Source organism: Typopeltis vanoorti, chromosome 1 (genome assembly GCF_054136105.1).
Source record: "Typopeltis vanoorti isolate ZY-2024b chromosome 1, IOZ_Tvanoo_1.0, whole genome shotgun sequence".
NCBI lineage: Eukaryota > Metazoa > Arthropoda > Arachnida > Uropygi > Thelyphonidae > Typopeltis > Typopeltis vanoorti.
This window is the reverse complement of record NC_143549.1, coordinates 33,375,227-33,394,155: the sequence shown is the minus strand read 5'-3', so window position 1 is coordinate 33,394,155 and position 18,929 is coordinate 33,375,227. Positions and strand designations below refer to the sequence as shown.

The window sequence follows — 18,929 nt, the reverse complement described above, 5'->3', positions numbered from 1 at the left end:
AAGCTACTGGAACAAGAATTCAGACAGAAAATTATTACTGGAAATTCCGAGTAAGCTTTACCCTCAGACGCCTGAATGATAAATTAAATAAAATTGAGAGCGTTTGTTGTTGCGGATACACACCAAAAAAGAGGACCACTAAAAAAGGGCTTATGAAACAGATAATCGCTAGCGGCGATGGTGCAGAGTTGAAGAGAAGTTTTCATCACCTAGTAGCTGGTATCTCGACTTTATTCATAGACACTCCCATAAAGATAAAGCAGTACGCGAGCAGTCGTCAGTGTTGCCAGAGTTTCGTGGAATGCATCACCTGATGCAAAGAAAATAGTCAAATTAAACCGAGTTTCATCCTTACGAGTTAAACAATATTGCCGCGCATTCACTTGTGCCTTCTCTGTGTATATTTATACGAAAAACATAATTGATGCCATTTTAAACAATAATAATATGAAATGTTATTAATATGCCAGTTCTTTCGATGTTTTGAGTATTTGTGATGCACTGAAATTCGTATAGATGATAACAGTTACGAAATTTGATAACCAAAAATATATGCATATCTGAAGAACACAAATTCCCATCCTCCAGTACTAAAGGTTATTCCATAAGGCAACTTATTGTTTGCATGTTCGCATTCCTGATAATGAAAGAGTGAATAAAGCATGTATAATTTGCTCTGCGTTTGCTAGCGGTTAAGTAGGATACGTAAAAGGCATGATCTTGTTTAAGAATCTTTAGTTATAATGCATTTTTCCAAGGCTTGCGTCAGAAAAGCTGAAAGCGAGTTATCAAATATCATGTGTAGATGTGGAAGGATTTTTATTCTTCCAAAGTTGGATCTTTTCCATCCCGTAGAAAAAGAAAATTGGAGAATTCACGCATTAATAAACAAATAAAATTATCTTATATATTGGTTGCCTCTTGTAATAAACTACATTTCCAACGAAATAGAACAAAAGGAGACAATTCAATAAATTAAAACCAATCCGTTATCTGCAAAAAAAAAAAACATAAATAAAAAATAAATAAAAAAAAACCGTAAAACTCACCATCACCATTGAAAGTGCGTAAACTGTTTGTCTCATTGATGCTGTTTCCATACACTTGAGATGCATCAATGAAAGCTGATATCTGATTGGTCTGCTGTCTGGGTCCTGTCCAACAATAATAACAGATTAAGATAATATAATAAAAGAAAAACCAATTTCAGCTAAATACATATATATATATGTATTTCAATATTTCAATGTTGATTTAAAACTTCAAGAAAAGAAAAAAGGATCGTACCCAAAGTGCACAATGGGCAGAGAGTAGATCGAATAAAATTCATGCAAGTTTCTCCAGTTTTTGAAAAGAAGGGATCATCAAAAGGAATCGGAATAGGAGCACACTGTGGATCCAAAAATTTATCTTCATGGCAGCAGTCAAGGGGCTCATCTAAAATTGATGAAACGAAAACCATTGTTATTATATATATATTTCTCTGCATAATGTCCAAATAATTTTAATGATGATTTGCCATACCTCTGCTGCTGAGAGGAGTAAGACTGATATCATGATCAAGAAACTGTCCCCACATCATGATAAAGTGGTTTCCTAATTCGCTTGGCCGATTCTCCGCAGTGTGGATTCGTAGAGAAATGTTTCGTGGATTGGGCAGATCATTGCTGGACACTGCTTTTCGCATCTCTGAGAAACCTTGAGGGGATATATATATATATATATATATATATATATATATATATATATATATATCAATAATATATATCAATAATATATATATATTATATAGATGTTCAATAATTTTAATGACTTAAACCACCGAGATAATTAAGAATAAAAGTTTAATAATGATACAACTACTTTCGTTGGTAAGCCAACTTCATTAGGTGTCAAAGCACAAAGGTATATATACAAAAAGACCGACAGAAACATTACACACTAACAACAACAGAGCTATCAAAAACTGTAGTTAAGTTTGAATTTTCATATGTATATATATATATATATATATGAATCATTGCTGTGTATGACTCTCAACTGCTGAAACTCGATGAGTAATCCAAACATTAAATAACTAATCGCTTTTCAAGTTTTAATAAAAAAACGAATATAAAATGTAATGTAATTAACATTTACTATAATGAAATCAATGTTATTGTTGAAATAATATGCTGCTATTTATTAAATACATTTCGTACGAATACGCAAGGATATTTTAGGAATGACCCGTCAGACTCTTCCTGTAAGTATATGATTTCTATTTTATTGGAAATTCTAATTATTGTAATAATTGGGATTTGAACTAAATCTGTTACGATGTTCCGACTTAGAGACATCTAACAAAAATAAAATAAAAGCGATATGTTGTCACAACTGATAATCAGGGAAATACCGTAAATGTCTTTTAAATTATCATATGCATTCAGCTTCTATAAATTTCTCTAAATATTGATTTTTGTCTTTTCAGTCTTACATGATCAATATAATTTTTTTCGGTTGTGCTATTTTGATAGTGGTAGAACGATAGAAAAAAAAACTACATCTTACCATCAGCATATGCTGGAGGAAGGAGCCTTTTGAAACATATCGCTGCCCTACCCCATGTAGGATTTTCGAGATTATTGCAGCTGCCATCAGCTGTGCGATAAGGGCTATCCTGGCAGATTTCTTTGAACTGTGAAACGCACACTTGTTGAATAGATTCAGCTCTTTTCCCTCTAAGTGGGGTATTCGGTAATTCGAAAGTGACTTGTTCCGCAGATAGTGAGTACCTGCATGAAATAAAATTTGCATGGGAATTATGATTTGCATATAGTTTAAGAGAATCGCGTACATGTGATTAAGTTTTGGGAACATTGTTATGAATCACTGAGACGTAAGTAATATGTTTCTGTGATGCTTTGATGTGTAGTTGGTCGAGAATTTAGCCTGTAATAAAATAAAATAAAACGATAAAATGATCTTGTTAATTAAAAAAAAAATCAGCTAACGCCTTTTATTTCCTTATAGGGAGTAGACGAGGTCTTTTTAATTCAGTATATCATAACTGCTGCATTATATGGACATCAAACATCCTTGTAGTAAAGGTACCTGAGCAATGACAAATTGTCAATATAGTAACATTGGAGAAGCAGGAGATATTCATGATATCCAAACGCTTCATATAGAAATACATCTGAGGCGTATATCATTAGTATCTCTGCTTCCTTTAGCACAATTAAAGCAGTATCAACATTGATAAGTATATTAGAGTCAGTTGTCGTCCTGGTTGGTTGAGTGGTTAGCTATACACAGGTTTCGGGTTCAAAACCAGCTGCAGGTGGTATGAGACAACCTCTCCGCTAATTGGATACCTGAAATGGCTTGAAAATGTCCATGTTTGGCCTCTAAATCTGAGTTATTGGACTACACTAAGCCTATTAGACTACAGCTAAGCCTGTACAAAAATAGTCTAATAGGCTTAGCGTAGTCCAATAACCTCAGATATTTCTCTTCTGAAAACGATAAGGAAATATTATGAGCAGCAAGAATTATGACAGAATGGCAATGATGAAGCACAGAAACAATTGACATTTTATGTGAACACGCCTGAAAATAGACAGCTCAACATGCAGGTTCTCACATGAGTTTTAAACAGAGATTTCTCTTATCCATTTAAACAAATCAACGGATCGAGAACTGCAATAAGCGAATATTTTCAGCTTTGTGTCTATTAGAACCTTCTGTCTCAGATTAACAGGAAACATTGTTTACAGAAATGTTAACATCACATAAATTGGACCGCTGGAAATTGGAAAATTGTTCTATGGTCTGATGGATCAAAGTTCCATACTGATCCCACAGATATATTTTGCAGATGACTAATATTAGAATCCAGCATGCATTGCATATGCAATTAAAGCTGGTGTGTGTGAGTAGTATACCAGGCACTCTGAACAAGATCAATATCAAGATAAGATAAGGAATCGTGACGTGATTGGTTGTTCATTTGATGACGTCATTGTGTGTGTGACGTCATGAGTTTGTAATGTTTGGAATTTCCCTGGGGGCATATGTATGTGTGACATCACGTTGTTTGTTTTGTTTGCGCATGGAATTATGGGTGATGATTAGAGATAAGGATTTGTGTCGTGATTGGTGGTGCACTTCTGATAAGATCAAGATAAGATAAGGAATTGTGACGTGGGTGTGTGTTGTTATGAGATGTAGATAAGTCACATAATTTGTTAGTTTTAAATAAGTGATGTCATTTGTTAGTTGTGAATAAGTGATGTTTTTGTTTTGAATGGAAAAGGGAAATATATATGTGGATAAGAAATCATGTCGTGATTGGTGGTACACTTCTGACCAGATTAAGATCAAGATAAGATAAGGAATCGTGATGTGGATGTGTGTTATTATAGAGTTGGAATGTTTGGAATTTTGCTAAGGCCCTCGTCTGTCAGGGACATCACATGGTATGTTTGGTTTGCTTAATGAATTTGTGGGTGTATTTATAGATAAGAATCGTGACGTTATCTGTTTGGAAATTTCTGGGGAACATATGTCTCTCTGTGATACCACGTGGTATTTTGGTTTGCCTATGGAATTGTGGGCGATGAGATAAGATATCTTGAAATTTTCCCAGGGTGACACACATCCATCATTGTCATCATGTGTTGTCTTAGGTTGTCTATAGATGGGTGTACTAATTTTCCAATACATTTTGGATTATATCTTTCCTGATAAAGGGTGGGAATTCTTAGAGTAGAGTCGTGATGGTGCAGTGATTAGGGTTTTCTGAATAATTTAATTATATGCTGGTGTCCCTCAAACACACACACACACACATATTAGACATGAAAACTCACTAATGTATCCATGTTGATCCCATTCGTTCATCCCATACAGATATCATATTGTGTTGTGGTGTTTTCTATCCAGGAAAGTAAAGTAAAATAATGAGTGAGCCACAAAAGTCATTGAAATTTTCTTTCTTCAGGATAATAGCAAGAGACAAAACTCTTCACATAGCTCTAAAAGGATGGAAACTGATTATTATTTTAGAAGACAGGTACATTGTGATGTATTTATCCAGGACTACTTGGGAAAGGTTATGCAGGAAGTGGTCTGATATCCTCGGCTACTTGCAAAGAAGAGTTGACTACGAAATGGACCTCGGTGATTGTTATATTCTGAAATGCCAAGATGGGGAACTAATACTTGATGATACAGGAGCTGATGGAAGTAAGGTTTTTTCTATTAGTTGTGAAGAAGCTGAGAGATTTTCAACAAAAATGTACGACATTGATAATCATTTACTATTTTTGGAAACTGAATTGCCATCTGTCCGTTTAATGGGAAAAATTATCGCTCAACATTTAAACTCATCAATGGTAAAATTAGACTTACAAGATTTTATCCAATTCGATAAAGATTCTTTATTTTGGGACATTTACGAACATTTTACGAAAACTGTTTGTGTATATTTGCTGACAAAAGAATACACAGAATGTTTAGGGAGGCATGGTGTCATTTCCAGACTGACACAATATCAAATGTATGGAAGTGTGGTTACCATGGTATCTGATTTAAAAACTCTTTTGCATGACCAGCTATTTTGATGTAATGTAACCAAGAAACAGTGAAAACAAAAATTTTATTCATTGAACTCTTTGGAGAATGTTAAGAGTTTAATCCATAGGTTCCCAAACTTTTTTGGGCCACCGCCCGCTTTGCAAGATATAAATTTTGTAATGCCCCCATAAAACCCATAACCCACCATAACCACAGAAAAGAGCATAATAAGTTTCGATTACATTTGCTTTGTTTTTTCCCTCTAGTTAGCAATATAAGTTAGTGCTAACTAGGCTAACTAAAATTTATGATTTTATTTCTTTCTTGCTATTTTTATATTTACTCTTAATATTAAATTATATAAAATTGGGTTATTTTTGTACAAATTAATTAGAAAGTGGTTTTATATATTTTACATATATTTTGAAATGAAATATAACGAATATATTTGCTACTGTAAACCTAACCTATTATACACACATATATACATGCTCTATTTTCTCATTGACATAGAAAATTGACATCTATTTCTATCTGTCATGGTAAAGTTTCAAATGATTAAATAGAAATAGAAAAAAAAATTGAAATAGAAATAGAAATTGAAATAGAAAATTTATCAAAAAAAATTGATCGATAAAATGGGCATAAGATTATTTAAAATGCAATATTTAAATTTTAAATGATTATCTAATTGCAAAATCACGAAAATAATTAATTTTTAAATATATATTATTAATTTCGTCTATAAAGTGCCACTGATCCCTAGACCACCTGAACACTGCTAAATGCTTCTGATCCCACTATAGCCCCCCCCCTCCCCTAAAAAGCTTCAGTGCCCACTGGGGAAGGAAATGCCCACTTTGGGAACCTATGGTCTAAACTAAATATTGTGAAATATTTTTATGTAATTACATGTTTTCGAATTTTTCTCAGTGAATATACTTGTAAATATTAATTCAGCAAAATAAAATATGCATTTTTAAACTTAAATGAATGAAGATGTGTGCTTTTGTTGTTGTGTTTTGCCACAGTGAATTTTTTACTCAGTAATTCTGATTAGAATTTGATATTTAAATCCACAACTTTATACCTTAATGCAATTCTGTTTAATTATTTTAAAAAAATCACTACTGTGAAATTAATATCAGGAACGGGTACAAAAAGTGTTGACAACTGATATCCATGTATTGATTATTTTAGAAATTGTCTAATGCTACATATTCACATTGTTTGAGTTATCTGAAAACAATTCGTTCACATAATCGAAAATCTGAACTGTTAGAATTTAATTGTTTTACAGAGAGATAGCAGATAATTAACCCAAAAATGTGACTTTAACTCTTAAAATTTGGTATAGAAAAAATGCTTGCACTCTCCAGATACATCATATACAAATTTTACCTTTCTCCACACAAAGTAATTTAAAAACACTCCAATAGTATATCCAATAGTATGTGAACCCATGTCGTTGAGTCATCTGCGCAAAAGGTTCATTTTTAAAGGAACGATCAGGGTAGTGGCATATAGTAAGTTTAAACAGCTATAAGAAAAATCCATAGAGTTGAGTGATTTTGGACTAAAGGTAATCGTTTATCCACTGCAGCTGCTGTTTTGTGTTGTGGTGTTTTGTGTTTGGTAATGTAAAAATAATGGGTGAGCCACAAAATTCTTTGAAAGTTTCTTTGTGAAAAGATCTAATTGTTTAGAATTTTTAACAGAAAGTTAACATAAAATATACGATCAGAGCTAATAATCAGTGAAATAATAATAATAATAATAATAATAATAATAATAAATAACTATTTATTTGTGGTGCCATATGAAGTAATCTAAGAAGAAGAAGAATGAAGGAAAACGATTATGAAAAATCGACAGTGGGTGAAAAATACGTATTTTCAGTTATCATTGGGATAATTGATTGCCAATTTCTTTTGAATAAGAGTTCAAATTTATTTCCTAAAGAAATTTGTATTTCTGATGGAATTATTGTAAGATATGCATTGACAAAATCACCTTGTAGTTGGAAAGAATTGCCTGAAAGAGTTAAAAAACAGAATTCTTGGTTAAAATATAACCATCAGCTGAAGTGGGAAATTGGTTTACTATCTCTGGACAAACTAAGAAATTGGATGATAGAATCAACATGCAAATATCATATATTACTCGCCAAAGGAAGAGAAAAATCAAAACCATTAACGAGGTTAATAGGGAGGCCTGTTCTTGATTTAAATGAAATTGGATGCCCGAAACGTGAAACATAATATGTACTTTTAAATGCTTTTGGAAACATAACAAAAGTTTCTGTGCTTTTAATAATGTTCAGAAGTATATGTATTGGTTTCAAAAAAAAAAAATATACAACCCTTAATTTTACTACAGTAATAAATTCCCAATGATCACCAAATGAAAATTAACTTTCAGATGAGAGTCACATTGTCAAAAAAAACATGATGACAATCATGAAGAACCTTTCAACAAAAGTGCAAATTTAACAATTAGAAGATTAAGGAAAACAAAAAAAAATAGATTGTATTTTTCACTTTATTTATTTTTTGTATGTTAGATTCAGTAAATACAATTTATAAATAATATTTCATTAAAATAAAATGTGTATGAACAAATGTGTATTAAATGAACAAATAGGATGTCATTGATGTGTTATACAAATTTAAGTAAGATCATAACATTTTTTTTCTTCTAAAATTTCATGCCACAGACTAACCACAGATACTTTTTTTTTTGAAAATCCACTCCATGAAACTGTGTCAACTATTGGAATCAAAGGGAAATGGGTATTAAATTAATAGGCAGAATTTTAGTGGAGAATATTTCACCTGAAAAGTTAAAAAAAGTTATCGCTGCATGCAGATAACAACTGAATCAACATGCGTGTATCAAATAATACTCGTCATTGGAAGAGAAAATTAAAAAAAAAAACATTAACGAACTTAATAGCCTGACCTGTTCTTCATTTAAATGATACCAAATGATGAAAATAATATTTGCATGAATTTCAAAACTTTGAAAAAGCTGATGAATTTCTTGTTTGCGGTGATCATAAATATTTATTTGAGGGTAAGCGTTTTTTTTTCTCTTTCTTTCTGAGCTAATTTTCATTTGAAATAAGAATAAATAATTATTTATTTGTATTGGAAAGAATATCTAATATAATAGTTGTGTTAAAAAAAAATATATATATATATATATAAATATCCCTATTGTGAAATAAATGTCAGGCTGAGAGAACAACAGTCAATTGGTACTAATGGGAATGAGTAAAATGTAAAAACCATAGTTCAACTTGTTTTGAAATGTCACATGGAGAAAAATCACGTGAATTATACATAAGCACCAGTGGAAAATCATACACTATGAACATAAGTTCAAATGTGAAATCAGAAGAATAAGAAGAAAAAAATACTGTCTTTTTTCACTTTATTAATATTTCTGTATGTTAGATTCAGTAAATGAAATTTGTTAATAATATTACACTCAAACAAAACATAACAGAGAAATTAACAAAGTATATATATTACAGAGAGCTAATATTCATTTGAAATAAATGCCTGTTTCCTAGCTACACAAAATGTAAACAGACAAACAAGCCATCTACTTGAAAACAATAAATGTATAAAATCCTTAATCAGGAATGAATAAATTTAGGATATGTGTCATAAGAATTTTTCACTAGAAAAACAGTCATACTTCCCTAAACTGATAATATCATGCAAAACATCAAAGGGAGAATATATGTCATGAAAAAGGTGACGTTCGGATTGTCATATGGCAAGTAATATCAAACCCTCAAGTAAGACCAGGAGAATTCCAATTCCCCATTCAGAAAAGTTCGCAAGTAGACACAATAATTACCGATCACTGGCGGACATATTAGTCAGCAAAAGACAGTTTGAGGTTACTCATCACATTGGGAATAAAAACATAGTATGATCCAATGCTAAGGAATTAATGGTGTACCAAACAGACAGAAAATCTAAGGAACAAACGTCAAATAGCTTTTCTGGTTAATACTGAAATTTCATTCTTTCAAGATGTGTTTTTTGGGTGTTTTTGTGCTGTGAATATGTATTAGCCCCAGTAACCTATAATGAAAAAGTCAACTGCATTTTCAGACTTGTGTTTGTGTTCTGTGCTGTGAATATATGTTAAAAATCAACAATTTGGAATATTCAGAAAACCTAGATAGTACCAACATGTTCCCATTCTGGAAAGAAATGTAAGTTAATTTTTTTTAACTTAAGCATAACAATTGCTAAGTGTAATTTCAATTATCACTGCTCATATGTTTTGGTAAGCGTAATTCTAATACTGAATAGTTTTTTTTTCATAAGAATAATCATAGGGTGCATATTAGAGTATCAACATGGATACATTAGCGACTTTTCATGTCTAATGTGTGTGTATGTTTGAGGAACACCAGCATATAATTAAATTATTCAAAAAAAAAAACTCTAATCACTGCAGCCATCATGACTCTACTCTAAGAATTCCCACCCTTTAATAGGAAAGAAATATCCCAAAATATATTGGAAAATTAGAACACCCATCTATAGACAACCAAAGACAAAACATGACGACAATGATGGATGTGTGTCACCCTGGAAAAATACCAAGATATCTTATCTCAAAAACATTGGCCACAATTCCATAGGCAGACCAAAACACCATGTAATATCATAGAGAGAGATATGTTCCTCAGAAATTTCCAAGCACATAACGTCACGATTCTTATCTCTAAATAACACCCACGATGCTTTAGCAAACTGAACACACCACGTGATGTTCCTGATAGACGAGGCCTCAGCAAAATTCCAAACATTCCAAACTGTATAATAATACACATCTATGTCATGATTCCTTATCTTATCTTGATCTTTGATCTTGTCAGAAGTGTCCCACCAATCACGACACGATTCCTTATCCACTAATATATCTCCCTTTTCCATTCAAAACAAATACGTCACTTATTTACAACTAACAAATGATGTCACTTATTTACATCTCATAGCAACAGACACCCTCATCATGATTCCTCATGTTATCTTGATCTTGATCTTGTCAGAAGTGCACCACCAATCATGACATGAATTCTTATCTTTAATCATCACCCATAATTCCATACGCGAACAAAACAAACAACGTGACGTCACACACACATATTCCCCCAGGGAAATTCCAAACATTAGAAACTCATTAAGTCTCTCACACACAATGATGTCATCAAATGAACAACCAATCACGTCACGATTCCTTATCTTATCTTGATCTTGATCTTGTTCAGAGTGCCTGGTATACTACTTGTGTGTGTTTTAAAATCATAAGAATTTATAAGTTTTGCATCGTTGAAAAGAAATGGAAATAACAACTATGTTTGAAAAAAAGTATTTGAAAATTAATTATAACCATATGTTTTTTGAAATTTATCAGAGCTTTTGAGAAATCGCAGTAACCAGGAATGTGTCTGAACTCTCGAGTTGAGATTCATTCCTGAACTCTTCAGGGTATTTTTTCTCGGTTCGCTTTTCGTTTTTATTTTTTCGGTATTTCTTATATGCCATGTACATCAGAGAAAGTTGATCGAAACACTGATGTATTATCACAAACGTTTAGTTTAATGAGAAATAAAAAACTATTCTCAATGATTAAATTAAAACTCACCCGGAAGCAAGATTTCTAGTGGCTCCTTCAAAAATCACCTGACTGTCTTCTAATGCATTTGAGCGGGGTTTTGGTCCTTGCAAGAGTTGATGTCTGGCCTCAGCAGATACTTGAGATTTTTGCGCTTTCTTCACAGGGATTGCTTTAAAACTTGGTCCCACCGTGCCTGTCAAATGATCGACAATTAACTTATGTCAAGCTTACTCCATGGAACTTAAAATTAAAGTTGTTAAAAATAACAACAAAGAAACCGGTTATTACCCTGCTTTAAGATTTTACGTTCAATTAGTATCTTGCTTGAATTAAATATGTGAAAGACGTTCCCTTTTCGGAAGTGGTTTATGAGTAATGCAAATTTATTATTATGATTGGTATTGCTGAATCTGCGAAGGCTCTTCCAACGAGTTAGGGTCTCATTGAGGGAAAGCTATCGAAGGTGTGTTTCTTTGGTGAAAAAACCAATCTGAGATGCATTCACAAGATCCACTGGCAACTTATTACAATACACTCATCACACTTCATGAAAGGAACCTTAACCCCACATGATTCCTGATATACTCTTCATCTCATTTCTATCCCGAATTCTTTTCTCATCTGCTATGAGCTGCAAAATTTCCCTGTATCTAAATTGTAAGATTTCTTTAATAGCTTGTATGTTTTTATCATATCTTCTTTTCTCCTTGCAGTTCTTAGGAGTATGATCTCAAACATTGAAGATCATACTCCTTCCGTCTGCCTTCATATCGTCCACAAGCAAGATATGATTTTTATTAGCCGATTAGACTTTTTCCACTATCCTTTCATCTTTAACTTCAATATAAATTTGATGGAACATCCAGGTGATCCTGGGTGTTCCATGAAATTTATATTGAAGTTATTTAAATTATAATAAAAATATTTTACAATATTGTTGCAAGAAATTGTATGTATTAAGTTATAAATTATTTTTTACTTAGGTAGTAAATCATATGTAGATGGAACTGAAAAACAAAACAAAACAAGGAAGTATATGAAATATTCTTCAAAGAAAGCATATTTATTAGACATAATTTCAGTCATTAAAGTGCTGTTCAATCAGCACTTTAATGACAATTTCAGTTTGCAACATAAACTGAAATTGTCCCCACATTGAGAGCTAATGCATTAAATTGATCTTCATCAATTTTGATAAATTCTGAAAAAAGACTACATAATATGATTATATCTCGCATGATATTCATACAAAGAATATCTTGCGAGATATAATCATATTATGTAGTCTTTTGCAATAAGGTGTTGTTATACCCGGTATTTTGCGAGTTTCTTTTATCTATTACCAGCGAAATTCAATAGATACAGAAGACTCCAAGTTAAGTATTTTCCTTTGGTATTAACCTGAGAGTATTTACATTAAAAAAAAAGAAAGAATAATAATAAGATAGCGCAGGATAAAACACTAGAAAAAAGGAATAATATAAAAGGTGCAATCGAAAGTAATGAACTTATGAGATAATCATATGGCAGCTTACTTAATTCTTCCAGATATTTAATAGTGAAAGTGCTACTAATTTTGCTATTTCCGTTTAATGCACATTGTAAATTGTTATTAGCTTTGATTTTAAGGTTCAAATAATTGCTATGTGTGAAAGATGATTGTGAAGTGAACATTATTCAAATATGTGTGTGTGTGAACCAACTGAAGAGAAGGGAATGGTGAACACATTGGGTCAGCAGCTTGTTCTGTAACAACAACATTGTGACCTTGTTTGTTTTTTTTTTCAATTTTTGCTTTATCATTCGATTATTATTTTTTTAATCTAGACACCACTGAGTGGTTCATTTAGTTAGGTCACTGTCATTAATGTCACGGTCATAAATGTCAAAATAACAACTAATAATATTTTCTTGGTTATTCTTTGGTTCATTCAATTGCAGCAGCGCTGTTTGCAACATAAACTGAAAAATGAAATTATTTGATATTCCATTGCACGAAACGCAATTTGTGAACTGAATTTCCTCACTAAAATTCAATAACTCATTTTAGGACAATGTTTTTCAACAAACAAACAAACAAAAAACTTCCCGGTGGATATTTTTAGTTATTTCCATTTGACGTCATATGGTCACTCCCGTACTTCACTGGGTATCAGAAGTGAAGCCTTCTGCTAGAAGAAGTGGTAAGTCGCAGATGTCCTTTCTACAAACATTTAGTGGAAAACTCACAAACATTAATGCTCTTAACAGGATTCGAACCTGCAGCCTCGTGACTGGATACGCTAACCACTTCTAAACATTGGGCTGCAGATGTGCACTCTTCTTGGCACTCAATAGGAAATCAGATAAATAATAAAAATAAACACACTGAATCGAATTCATAATAACCAATGATTTAATAACTACGCTGACCTTCAATATAATGATACATGGTGGACACAGTGTGTTATCGAGTAGAATGCTCGATAGTAGTAATAGTAGTAGTAGTAATAATAATAATAATAATAAAATAATAATACTTTTTTTTTTTTTGAGTGACATTGCAACTCATAATTTTTACAGGATTCAGCACAAAGTGCTGCATTTTCTACATTGGATTTCAATTAAAATTTTAAAAAATACTTTTTTGCCTCTATATTATGTATTTACAACACATGTTCTAATATTAACAATAAAGATTATACAGAATTTTTGAATATAGAATATACATAATAATAATAATAATATTTTTTAATTATTTATTATTTTTTTTATGTCTCAGATAAATGGCGTGCATAGATGCTGTAATAAATAAATATATATATAATATTTATGACACATTACAATTGTGAGTAACAGATACTTGCAAGTTAATAATTTTCTTCCTCGAAGCTTAGTAGAGCTTATCTGAGGAAGATAATACGTGATAGATGGTGGTGGTTTCTGGGTTATGTTTCTATACTGATCACAAGCCAGGTGCTAATTTTACTGTTTGTTGATACATGCTTGGAAGATTTCGATGATATCACAGTTTAACTTTTTTTTTTTCAAATAGGGTTGGATTTTGACATGGTGTGTTTGTTTCTTTGTGTTCTTGTAGTGATGGTTTTTGAGAGGCGGTTGGTCATGGGTTTGTGTGTGTGTGTGTGTGTGTGCATATGTGTGGAGAGAGAGAAACAGGAATTGCTCTAATTTACATTCTCGCTATAATATTTATATAGCACCTGTTTCAGCTATCTGTATGTTCCTAGGTTTCTGTTGTCGAACGGCAGTTTATTTATCGTGTCAGGTATGTAGAAGTTTCGGGTGGCTTTGCCATGCTGATTGTTGTACTTATATGTTATGTAGTTTGTTGACTGTGGTCTTGTTATTTGATATGTTGTTCTGGTTACTCTATATATTGGACTGTAGTAATGTTTTAACATGACTGTGTAGTGGCATAGGTGTTTCACCTTGAATATTTTGTGTTTTGTCCATGCTTCCTTCATAAGAGTGGGTTGTTCCCAGAATATCAGTTTTACCATTTTATCTTGCAACCATTGTAGCCTGTTAAGTCTGTAGTCTGCACAGAATGTGTATGATGTGATTGCATATCTTAAAATGTTTTCTCTTAATGCTTTATAGATTAGTATTTTTATGTGGGTTGGGGCAATGTCTTTTAATCTGTATAGTTTGCTTTCTATTATCCTAAGCCTGGTATGTAGGTAGTTTATATGGCTATTCCAACTTTGATCAGCATTCAACTTTGATCAATAACAATTTTTTTTTGACAAAATGAAACTAGTTTATTTAATTAAAAACGCAAAAATACAACCCATTTATTAAATATATATTAAAAGGACTCTAATTTTTTTAATATAACAATCATAATAATAATTTACAATTATATTGTTCAGAGTTACATAAGTTCTATAATATTACATGTTTCCTTATTCACACAAACATATGGTGTAAACTCATGATTTACTTTTAAAAGAATTTGTTTTTCTTCTTTTTACATTGCATACATTTGTTACAGTTATTATATACATTACATACATTTGTTATAATTATTATATACATTACATACATTTGTTTATATATGATACATTACTTACATTTGTTTACAAGTGATATTTACATTACGTACATTGGTTTACATATAATATATACACTGGTTTTCATGCGATACGTACATTACATGCATTTGGTTACATATGATACATCTTGGATGAGAATTAATTTCTTTGCTTTCATCCTTGAAGCTTATATGTAAGCTTATCTGAGGATGACACCAGTTGGTTATTATGTATTGTTTTTTTTTTTTTTTGCTGTGTTGGGAAGCTACGAAATCTATGATTGAGAAATTCACGCGCGCTCACTCACATGCACATGCGCACGCACGCGCACGCGCACACACACACACACACACACACACACACACACACACACACACACACACACACACACACACACACACACACACACACACACACACACACACACACACACACACACACACACACACACACACACACACAACACATGCACATGCGCACGCACGCACGCGCACACACACACACACACACACACACACACACACACACACACACACACACACACACACACACACACACACACACACACACACACACACACACACAATAACTTGGAATGTATTGATGCGTTGCTGAACAGGAAGCCTGAACGAATATATTGTGTTTCATTAAGTTTGTATGGTATTTTGGGTGCGTGTTTCTTGTTCGTAGTATGTCCTTAGAGCTCTTTTCAGGCTATTGTAGTTTGTAAGGTTTCTGTATTCAAAAGGTAATTTGTTTATCATATCTGGGATGTAGAAGTTTTGCGTGGCCTTTCCGTAGTGATTATTGTATTTATATGTGATATAATTAGTAGTCTGAGGTCTTGTTATACGGTATGTATTTCTAACTGTCCTGTAGTTGGCATCGAAATAATGTTTTAGCAAGGCTGCATAGTGACATAAATGTTTTGCTGTCAGTATTTTATGTTCTGACATTGCAATGTTTAAAAGGTCGTGATTTTCTCTTTGTTCCCAAAAAATAAGTTTTGTCATTTTTTACTGTAGCGACATTAATCTATTTAATTTGTAGGGTGCGCAGAAAGCATATGTTGTTATAGCGCATCTTAGTATATTTTGGCATAGTGCTTTGTATATTAGTGTTTTTAGGCGTATGGGAACAATAAGTGGCAAACTCTACAGGTTAAAAGACATAGTAGAGTTTGCCACTTATTGTTCGGAGTTTGTTGTGTAGATGGTTTATGTGGCTATTCCAGTTCATATCTGCATCGAAGTAAATTCCAAGGTATCGTATTATTTCAACCTGAGTGATTGTAGTGGTTTTCCTGTTCTTAAGTGGATTTTGCTATTGTAAAGTGAATGTTGGATGGTTATATATTTGTTATCAACTGGTCGAGTCAGTAGATTTCTGAATATCATTAATTTTGTCTTTTCTGAGTTTAGGTGTATGGAGTTTTTCGTGAGCCAGTCTATGATCATATTTATATCATGTTTCATATTTGTTTGGGCTATGCTTGCGTAATTATGGATGGATATTATTGCTGTATAGTCTGAGTATTGGAATATCTTACCTTTGAGTGGTAACTGATTAATATCGCGCGTGTAAATGTTGAATAGATTTTGGGAGAGTACAGCTCCCTGTGGTACTCCACAGGTTACTGGTAGCTCTCTGCTTCGGTTTGACCCGATACGTGTGATATGCTTTCTATTTTGGAGGTAGTTTGTAAACCACCTGTGAAGAGGCCCGTCTATTCCAACATGCCTCAGCTTTTCTAACAAGGTTTGATGTGTAAGTGTATCGAATGCTTTAGTTAGATCTGTAAAGACTACCATGGCAATTTTGTTTTTGTCTAAGGCGGTATTAATTACGTCTGTAAAGTTTCCCAAGGGAGATATTGTTCCCTTATTTTTCTGAAAACCATATTGTGTTTTGGGGATAATATGAAAGGTCTCTGTGTATGCTGTGAGTTTCTTCAGTATGATCCGCTCCATAATTTGATTGATAATTGGTAATGTTGCTATGGGTCTGTAATTGCTGATTAAATTTCTTTTTCCTTGTTTGTATACGGATGTGATTATGGCGGTCTTTAGCATACTTGGTGTCTGTCCTGTTTTAAATATTTTATTTATTAGTTTTAGTAGGATAGGACTTAAACTAGTTGCATGTTGCTTTATATCTTTAGGTCTGATACCATCTATTCCTGGGCCTTTGTTTGGTTTGATTTGATGTATTGCTGATAGAAGTTCTTCTTCTTTTATGGGTGGGAACCATAATGTCTGTTTTGATTGTGGTCCAAGTGGATGGTCTCATTTTGTGATTGGGGGAAAATTTCTTTGCAGTTGATGGATGGAGTCTGCAAAGTGTTGGTTAAAGTCATTTGCTAGTTGGTGGATAGGTTTTGCGTCTTTCATGTACCTGTGTTTTATGGATTCGGAGGCGGTGGTTTTGGGAACAAAATCTAGTATCTCATTAATCAGATGACAGGTTTGTTTTATGTTGTTTTGTGCGGAAGTTAGTTTGTCTCTGTAGTAGCTTCTTTTTGCATTTCTGATTTGTGTTGTAAAGCTTTTCCTTGTGATCTTATATTCAGTTTTTAAAGCTGTGTTATTTGGATATCGCTTAAATTCTTTCCATAAAGTGTCCTTTCTATGTATTTCTAGGATTAAGTTTTGTGTTATCCAAGGATTTTGTGTTGTTTTTGATCGAATTCGGACTTTCTTTCTAGCTTTCTTATATATTTCCTCTAGTGTGAGTTTAATGGTGTTGTATAAGATATCTGCTGAATCTGATCTCAAGTGTTCCCAGTCTGTTTTTCTTATTTCGTGGTTGACTATTTTTTCGTCTATTATTGTTTTCTGTCGCTTTTCTTCTGTGGGACATCGCATGGGTATTGTCTTGGTGTGCTGGTTTAGAGCCGTGAAGTAATGGTCTGCTACTTTGCACTTTATGACTGATGCAGTGTAACTATTTGGTGGTGCTCGGACGTTTATATGGTCTAGACAGGAGGCAGTGATAGTATTTCCGAATATTTCTTCTCTAGTACATGATGTTATTGTTGGTATTAGATTGTACATGGATAGCGTGTCTAGGTATTGTACAGTGTTGTTCTGGTTTTCATTTGCAATATTTATGTTTATGTCGCCAATTATCATTAGGTGTTCGGTTCAGCATATTTCTTGGCTTGAAAGCCAGCAATTGAGTTCGTGTAAGAATTTTATCATGTTTAGGTTTGGTGGCCTGTAAATAGCCTTTAGTATTATGGGGTGCTGTGTATTCGTGGTATTAATGATTTCGAGGCAGATGGTTTCAGCATGCTCAAACTGATAGGCCGTTTCTTTTGTTATTAATTTTTGTTTGATAAATATTAATATTCCACCCCCTCTTTTTGTTTGGCGGCATGATCTATATTGTTGGAAGCCTGGAATTTGGAAAGCAGTCACTTTGTCATTAGTTATGGATACTTCTGTAAGAATGAATATATCAATAATATCAGTGTAATTCCTCAGATAAGCTTGTAATAATAACCAATGTTTTCGGATGCTTCTAATGTTAATATTCAAGATTGAGAGACCTCTCGCTTGTACTGTGTTTTGTTTCCATGCATCAAGAGATTCGAAAGCACAATTACTGATGTATTCTGGTGTAATTACATCTATCTGATGGTTCATATTCATTTTTGTTGTGTTCAGATCTTCTTATTGAACT

General features: G+C 32.7%; 1 protein-coding gene across 1 annotated transcript in view; it reads right to left on the bottom strand.

Annotated features, from left to right (window-relative positions):
• LOC150109877 (uncharacterized) overlaps positions 1-18,929 on the bottom strand; it is a 236,009-nt gene that overhangs the window by 125,146 nt on the left and 91,934 nt on the right. Inside the window, exons 3-6 of the mRNA XM_090396426.1 lie at positions 11,236-11,401; positions 2,551-2,774; positions 1,288-1,437; positions 1,050-1,154 (exon numbers count right to left, since the gene is read on the bottom strand). Of these exons, the coding sequence (XP_090252552.1) occupies positions 1,050-1,154; positions 1,288-1,437; positions 2,551-2,774; positions 11,236-11,401 (645 nt within the window). The remainder of the gene's footprint in view (positions 1-1,049; positions 1,155-1,287; positions 1,438-2,550; positions 2,775-11,235; positions 11,402-18,929) is intronic.